A 9,043-nucleotide genomic window follows, 5' to 3' on the forward strand; every position below is an offset into this window, starting at 1 on the left:
TTAAAGAAAATAATATTTTAACTTTGGCAACAAGGGTTTAGAGTTTCCCTGAGATTTTTAGTAACAATGATGGGCAGAAATGATCAGTAGCAATGATTGAATAAATGAATAATCTAGGTCACGGTTGCTATATTCTGCCATTATCTTCTCACTGACTCTCAACCTTGACTTCACACAGAAATCACTTGGGGATTTAAATCAGTCACGAAGTCACAGTTACACTGCAGACCAAGTGAGTCACAACCTCTTGTAGTGGGACCAGGCATTTAACCGTTAATCACCAAAGTGATTTCGACACACAGTGAAGAAGACTGAGAGCCACAGAGGTGGGACAGGAAGAGATGTAACTAACATTTGGGTGAAAAAGCTTGGACCCAGGTCGCAGCCTGAGCTCTCCTATGTCCTCATAGCCAGTGGTCACTCGGGGAACAGTGTTCCAAGAAGATCTTGTTCTCTGGAATACTGCTTCTCAGATTTCTTAGTCTCAGAATCTCTCCGGACTCCAGAAGGTTATTAAAGACCCTCAAGAGATTTATGTGGGTTTCAACTATTGACATTTGTCACAGGAGAAACTAAGACTGAGGCATATTTAAAATATTCATGTATTGGTTCATTTAAAAATAATAACCTGCTGCTATAGAAAAATCTTACAAATTTCCAACCAGTTTCTATGGTAGGGCTTGCAGCTTTTAGAGGAGTTAATTTCACTTTTTGAATGAGCTATTTTGTTTGTTTGGTCCACAAAGGAACTAATCAGAACTACTGCACTGCCAAAGTTCCTTTTCTTAGTGATATCTATATACAAGTACATTGCTTAATTCCTAGTGTAATAATCCATTTTACTGTGAATAAAGTCTGGCGAAAGATGATGATGACAGTGGGGTGGTTACCATTTTTAGAGAACATACTATGTTTCCGCTCTATGACAAGCTCTTTAGATATATTATTTAATCTTTAAACAGTTCTTTGAGGTAGGTAACAATGTTAACTGCATTGCCCGGATCACAAAATCAAGACTTAAGATCCACCAAGGAGATAATGTGCCCCTTGCCCTTGGGATCTAGTGACTCAAAAAAGCCACTGAGAAACTGAATGAACCAAGAGCTGACAGACATAGGCAGGAAAGCACATGCCCTAAATTTGGCCCAGGTTCTGAGACCTAACTGCCTAAATGGTCCAGGGCACCCTTTGTGGGGTACTCCCCTCCCACCTAGACCTGAAAGAGAAAAATGTTGTCTTGGATACTTGCAACAAAGGCAAGGTGCCACATGAAAAGTGGTTCTAATTCCTAACCCAGGGTCCTCTTCTAGGTTTCTCCTGGACCACAGCACGTGTGTGTGTGTGTGTGTGTGTGTGTGTGTGTGTGTGTGTGTGTGTACATGTGTACAGGCATCAGGAACTGCAGGGGAGGACACTGTCCTACAGGCCAATAGGATCTGACCCCTTCCCGGGTGAGCTTTGCTATCATGCTTGGAGACCTGCTGAGAAACCCTGCCACAAGGGATGATGGCAACAGCCAGCTTCAATTGCTTTGCAGCTGACGCCTTTCCAAACTCCCCTTTCCCGCCTATGGAACAGAAACCTACGGCTGATTTCACAGAAACTTCAAATGTGGCAATTACATATGACCCTATTTCAGCAGCAAAGTTCATCATTCAAAGGGATTCCAGAGCCAATCATTTTCTTAAGCAAAAGTTAGGTGGCTTAGTTACGTCTGTATTTTCACAGCGAAGGTTACAGAATGCATGGCAAATTTTTATGCCAGCTGCTTTTCTGGCTTTCTGGTGGCATGAGCCTTCCGCCTGCCCTCGTGTCTTCACAGCACGGAGAAGATAAACCAGATCTCAGCCCACCCTGCGACTTGGTGCACATCCCACTATGTTCTATTATGCATGAACACAATCAGCTGACACAGGTTGCTCAGGATTCTGGGCAGCTCTTTCCTTCACAGCCCCGGAGGACTGATTCGGCTGCCTCGTGTGCATGAACGTGGGAGAATGATGGAGCACGTGGCTGCACCCCGAGTCCCATCTCCGTCTATCACCCACATTCTTTCTGCCAATACCTACCTTTCCTGAATTTTTCTGAAAAGCCTCAGAGCCACTGCTGATGAATCTCTGTGCTTATTTCCCTCAGTTTCCAAATGATTCAATACTATCTGCCAACAGGATTTATTCAGCTCCCAGGGCCTAGAAGCTGTGCCCCCAAAATAATCCTAAAAAGAAGGGAAAGCGGCCATTTCCCCCTAAAGACCTTATATACAAAGCAGCAACAGGAATGACTAAGCATTCTGTCAGCCAGCCTGCTTGAATTTTTTCATTTTTAACAGGAAAAGAACGTCTGTCTCTCAAGACAGGGCTTGGAAATACACCCTCCCAATGCTGCAGACTGTGGGCAGCTGTACCCTTCTGTTCCCACACCTGCCACCTTCGCTCCAAGAGCCCGTGTCCCAGGCTGAGGAATGGGAGGCAAGGACTAGCGATTAAGTATCTCTTAGTTTTTGGAGGGATAGGAAGAGGTAGGAGAGTTAACTCAAATAAGGCATATTTTATCTATACTTTTTTTCCTTTAAACATGACAAATGTTGGTGCCCCTGCCTTCCTGGGGAGGTAGGACCACCATTCTTATCTTTTCCATGGGTCAGCCTGCTGGGGAGGCTGACTAGGGGTGGTCTCTGTTCCATATCTGCTGCCTCTCTGAGTGCAGCCACCCCCACGGTGATACCATCAACCCCTCTGTGACGTGTCTACCAGGTGACAGTGGACCAGGTCTACAGAGCTGCAGGGCAGCAGCTCCTCCCTCCAAGGCCCTGTCAGCTCTGCGCTCCTCTGACCCAGACTCCTCTGTTTAACTCTGGCCACCTTTTTCTGAGTGAAGAATAGATGAGGACAACAAAACCCAAGGCCCCATGACGAGACCACAGTTTGCCAAGGACTTACAGAGCATCAGTAAACAGTATAACCCTGACAGGAGGAATCTTGCCCTGAAAGGGAAAAGCTTCAGGGAAGGACCCACTGAAGCAAGGAGAGAAGGGGCTGCATTGTCACCAGTGGGCAAGCAGGGGCCGCAGGCATGCTGCTGGGGGCCAGGTGGGCACTCGGAAGCATGGAGGGAAGCCATTCGCAAGCATGCAGGGCCAAGCCAGCCGCCAAGGAGCAGTGCCTGCCGCTGGCTCTGGGCTGGAGACAGTACGTTCTGCAGGAGGACTGTGGCAGATGTCACCTTGCTGGCTCAGCCCTCCTTGCTGCATATTCTTGAGGCTGTGGCTCAGGCCGGAAGTGGCCTTGGCCCTGGGAGGCTGCTGCTCGCCCTAAACGTTCCTGACTCTGGCACTGCTCTACTTCAGACACCTGCTTCTTTCTGCGTGAGTGCCATTCATCTCCTCTAATCCCACTAAGCCCTGCTTAAGGAAAGACACCACAGAACTAGTGAAGGACAACGGTATTACACCAATTTTAATTTAATCTAAATAGTAAGAGAAGGTTATATTTGAAAAGGCCATTTATGTCAGGGCCCAAATTTTTAAAATTACCACTCAAAAACTGTAGGGCTGTTACTAGAATAATGCTTTCATATGCACAGATTTTTCTAAAAAAAAAAAAATTTATTAGGAGCAAGAGGTAAAATATACCACCTGACTGCTTACTTTTTGATCATGATATACATTCTTGTAGGTTAGAAAATGGAAAGTCATTAACAAAATGCTAGCTGATATGGCATGAAAAAAATTACTTGTATCTTGAATTCATTTTTCCGTCTGATTTCATTTTAGAGGTGTTTTCTTTCACTAATCTGTTTATTCTCTTCTCCAAGTTACTTATTCCCAGAGAGAGCAGCAGTCTCACCAGCAACAATGATATGAAAAACTGAGCCAACAACCCAAGTCAGCAATCTTGATTTCTGGCACATTCTTTGGAGAGGCGAATAAAACATTAGGACACATTTTTCTCCAAACTGCGAGTGCACTCGGGAACGAGGCCTCCCTGTGTCCTCAAGCCTATGAATCTATGAAGTGAGGGGGCAGTACACAGAGAGACCTGACAGCCAGTCACACCTTGCCCAGCTCCTCACACAGGTGTGCACTGAAGTGGGAGCCCTGGCTGCCTGGGCTATGTCTAGAAAGGCACTGGCTGGGCCTCAAAATCGGGATCTGTTACTGCCCGACCAGAAAGGTGTCAACACAATTACGATTATATTTCTATGGACGAGGAAACTAAGATCCAAAGAGATTCAAGGAGTTGCAGGGGTTTCCTCTGCAGAACTGGTCCTTGAACTCGAAGGGCCTTGAACTTCCTGATCTTGAGGGAGTTAGAGCTGCTTCTACAGAAAATAATTAAGTCTCTTGCATGAACATATCAAGCCTCACTTTAGTCAATAAAGGCTGCTCAAAGAGTTTAATGTGGCCTGATTTTCTGAACATCAAGTATTTTTAATGTCTCTCAAGTGCCTGATGTTTAAAGGAGCCTGACAATGAAATCCTTTTATGAGGAACTCTAATGTCATAACAATACCAAAACATAACCCTTCTTTCTATTATGGACGGTTTTTAAACCAGAAATGAAACCACATCTAGGCTGAGCTGGATCTCAGAGAGGAAACACACTGCTTTGGTGGGGGTTATACGCCATAAACTAAAGGCTCAAATTATTCACACGCAATGGATCATTGCCTACATTAGCATCTCTGGCAGGAGAGAGACTATTTCCCCAGAGTCTCTGATGAGACAACTCTGATGTCTAGGAAATCTCTTTTGGGAAAATGGGACCATTCACGAATGATTTGAAAGCACTAACCCTACTTCCAGGGAATAGGTTGGTCTCCCATAACTTTTGGTCTGTGTGGCATTAAGTTTTGTAAAGTCTATCTTTTTAGGAAAATTAACAATTACAATTGCTTTTCTATGCAACAATGATGGCTGTACTAGAAAGGATGTCAAGATTCAACTGGTTCTCTTGATCTAGAATTTATAGGTGACCCACCATGGTGGGCCGGATGTCCCATGCTTCCAATCAGTGCCAGGGCCCCTTATCTGTCCACTGCCCCCCTGATGTGGCCACTTTTCCTGCCATGCCTTCTTCTGCAGTCCTTCAGACCAATACTGCCTCCACAGTGTGTGAGCCCAGGCTGTGCTGAGTGCATGTAGATCTCAGGAAAGTGGGCCCCAGGCGGTGGAGTGGGCAAGCAGGCAGCAGGGAGATGTTCACAGCACCCCAACATTTCCAACACTCGACAACCACAATACACATTCCACGGTGGAAGGAGGTATGGCTCTAGAGACCCTTGGAAGGGTTAATAGATAGATTGGTAAGCTACTTACTAACTGAAAAAAGGGAAGGAAAACCATGAAAGTATGCTTCTGGAGAGTTGCCTTGGAACAACAGAGCAAACCGAAAATTAAAACCAAGAAACAAAACAGTTGAAAAATCAAAATTAAGGCTAAACAAGCAAAGAGTTCTAATAACCTTCCAACTGTAAGTCTGGGTGTCTGGAATCAGATTTTAATTCAAGAGTGACATACAGTTTTCCACTAACAATGATATTTTTTAAAAACTAAAGCAAGGCCAATTGGGCATTCCCTTCCACATTCCCATACTCATTTGGCACATGGAAACTGACCAATTCATGTAATATGTTTTGTTTGTAGAGCAGGAAATTCCAAGAGGAAGGAAAAGGAGCAGGTTTCAGATCTTTCCACATATTAACCCTAATCCTGAGTCTAACAATGTGCAGGGTTGGGCTAATTTTCATTCCTAGGAAGGCAAAGAGCAGGAAGAAAAAATTCATAAAACCTCAGGCTTTGTCTACCTGCTTATAGTAGGAAAGAGCTGGGATTCAAATTCATTGCCAAATTGTCAATGACACAAAGAATAAAACACTGTGCACTGCTTGGGACAGCAGAGGCAATGGGTGCTCATCTCCCCAACAATGTACCGATGAATCTGATAAGAAGCAGCCCCTAGAATACCCAGAACTTCTTCAGTTTTCAAAGGCTTAAGGGAACACAGGCTCCCCAGGATGCCACAAGACAAAATCTGGCAGGTCACAAAGACAGGTGGGTCTGCTGTGTCACCAAGTGGGCAGGGCCGCGAGATCCCACTTCAAGATGACAGACTCAACGAAAGTCATGTAAAAAATAGTTTTCTGAAAACCCAAAGCTGGCAATTGCCCTGGGCATTGTATTAAGGGAAAGTGTCTGTTTTAAATGGATTAAAAACAACATAGGCTGGTGGTGCATACCTGTAATCTAGCACTCTTGGAAGTTAAGGCAGGAGGATGGAAAGTTTGAGTCCGGCCTGGACAACTCAATGACTTTCCAAAATAAAAAATAAAAAAGGGGCTGGAGATGCAGCTCAGCATGAAGGCCCTGGGTTTGATCCCCAGAACCCAAAATAAATACATAAATTTAAAAAATAAGCAGTTTATAAACATTTTCATTTTCTATTTCATAAAACTAGGGTTGCAATTAAAACAAAGTCTGGGACTCGCGATCTGCAGATGAGTAAGGTTGGCGTGCTTCTTGATGTGGATGGTTTCTTTTAAAGGATCACTTCATTTCTCTGGTGGCTCTGTGCGTGGGTTCCACACGGCTGCCTGGCCACCCTGAAGATGAGCACATTAGGCAGAGTGGCTCTTCTTGGCAGCAACCCCCCTTATGAGCTTTCGTTCAGCATATAATTGAACATTTGGAACAAAAATGAGCCCGTATAAATCACAGATACAGAGATTAAATGTTTTCTGGCAGTGCTGGCAGTAAAGTGAACATTAAATAAATGAGTGCAAGAAAAGAGGGTAGCCTTTCCTGAGGAGACCCACATTTAGGTCCCTTTTAAGGACTTTACCAACCAGCATTTCATTTTAATACTGGGTTCTATTTTTAGTTTTTAATTGACAGGTCATGGAACTCCCTAAAGCAGGCTTTCAAAATTTCTGCATTATTTAAAAGCAAGATTAGACTAAAATGCTTTCCAGTTTCTTTACATGGTCTCATGACACAAACCCTACCTTTTCAATGTTTCTCAAAATGTGGCCCCAAACCCACCAGCCCTAAATCAAAAGAGGGCAATTTGTAAATGCTCAGATCCTTGGGATGTAGAATCCTTCAGCCTGTGGACTCAGAAACCCTGGGGTGAGCTCTAAAAGCTGTCTGTGTCATTTTAATGCACAGTATAGCTTGAGAACCACATATTTAATAGTCATGTGGCCATTACCTTTAGAATTTGAGCTTGATTATTATATACTGACTGAAATTAATTTCTAAATTGAAACCCAGAAAACTCAAGGATTAAATCATTACAAAATATCGTAATTTGCCATTTATTTAACAAAGATTAATTGTATGTATTTTTATCAACTCTAGGAAAGCACAGGAGGGCTCAAGAGTTAAAAGTAATATTCTAGGAAAGCTCCACTGGTCTCTTCTACTTCTCAGAGGAGGTTGGAACTTGGACACGAATGTCTGCAACCTCAGGTTTCTTTCCGCCCCTGACAGCTCTGGATTTTCAAATAAGCAAGATCTTCTTTCCGATAGGTTTGATGGAGTTTCCTATCCAGCTTATCAGTTAGGAAGATTATCAGAAAATAAAACATTAGGCAAATGAAGCAGGTCTAACAAGAAAGGAAAAACCATGTTTACAGAGAGAGGGTTCCTGGCGATGGTGGGGACCTGAGTCACTGAATGAATGAGTTGCAGGGGGCCACACAAAGGTATCAGGTTTGGGATGAGAATGAAGATGAGAAGATACAAACAGGTGGAGAGGAGATTCGGTTCTTGAAAGAGAAGAGGAGGAGGAGGAGGAGGAATCTGACACTAAAAAAGTGAAAGAGAAAAAAAAGGATAAAGGCAAAAAACCCTTTAGAAACACAAAGAAAAAATAAACTAGCTTTTAATATACTCACATAAGCTGCAAAGAAAAGGAGGTCATATAGTACACAATCATTCCTCTACTTGATGAGAGAATACAAGTGCTTCTCGAAAAAAACAAATTTCTTTTTGCAACATCATCACTGAATAAAATTTCAGATTTACCTGGCCATAGATGCAGTGCTGTGATCTACTGAAAACAATACATGTTTAACCTACAATATCCAGAGTATTCTACAGGATACTCATTACTTTTCAATTGAAAAAGGCTAGGAATTTTTATAGATTTGTTTTTTTTATGAGAAGCACTTACAAAGTTTACTATAAAAATAGTTCTCCAAGGTGCAGTACACTGAGGTGCAATGGTATGTCATGGTCCCAGAGTTGTGACAATGGAAATTTCTGTGTTTTTGGTTGGGAGCAGCTGGCAGGTACTTTGAAAAGGAAGTTGGTACTGCTGCCTTCATTTTTAAGAGCTGGAGGGAAGTGTGGCGATGCAGAGACCACCACAGCCGCAATTAGAAACTCTCCCAAGCAGAATGGATTAAACCTTTCAAGTTAAAAATATTTATGTTGCTTTGGACAGGTATCTGGTAATATCTACCAATGATTAAAGATAAATCTTTTTACCCTACATCCTGTTTTGAAGGCAAAAGGAAGAAAAATATTTTTTTTCATCCTCTATTTAAGGATCTACCAACGTATTCCAAAGAAAAGACAATGACTCATAGTTTCAAAGTAAAAACTGTCACTCTATCCAATTCCTCATTTTGCTGGCCAGGGACTACTGGATGACAGAGGTGGGGGCACAGGAAGCCAGAGGGGAAGTCATGTTTGCTAAGTGGGGCTTTCCTAGTTTGACATGTCTGTTTAATAAAATATAACTATGCTGTTTTAGCACAGTGGACTTGATTGGCCCCAAGCTTAGAGATGTGAGTTCCTCCTCTTATTTATTATTCCACAGATCTTCACATGGAAGTTCCAGAGGCAGAAAAACATATTTCAGTTAATCAACCACTTCTGAGATCAAGAACACTGAGTTGTGCTGTATAATGACCTGGGAAAAGAATGGAATTGTGGAGATAAAGTTCTTATCCATAGACCTGAGATTTTTATGGGCATGATATGATGTCTGAGATTTACCTTAAAATACTCTGCAAAAAAAAAAAAAAAAAAAAAAAG

General features: G+C 42.8%; 1 protein-coding gene across 3 annotated transcripts in view; it reads right to left on the reverse strand.

Moving 5' to 3' along the window:
* The window catches only part of Ttc7b (tetratricopeptide repeat domain 7B), a 209,242-nt gene that overhangs the window by 42,490 nt on the left and 157,709 nt on the right, over window positions 1-9,043 (reverse strand). For 2 of the 3 annotated variants that reach the window (XM_010616297.3, XM_010616299.3), the window contains exon 17: window positions 5,318-5,368. The exons of the other annotated variant lie outside the window; for it this stretch is intronic. In XM_010616297.3, the coding sequence (XP_010614599.1) occupies window positions 5,318-5,368 (51 nt within the window). The remainder of the gene's footprint in view (window positions 1-5,317; window positions 5,369-9,043) is intronic. 3 annotated transcript variants of the gene reach the window in all.

This window comes from Fukomys damarensis, unplaced genomic scaffold, assembly GCF_012274545.1.
Source record: "Fukomys damarensis isolate Sample0158 unplaced genomic scaffold, DMR_v1.0_HiC HiC_scaffold_21, whole genome shotgun sequence".
Lineage (NCBI taxonomy): Eukaryota > Metazoa > Chordata > Mammalia > Rodentia > Bathyergidae > Fukomys > Fukomys damarensis.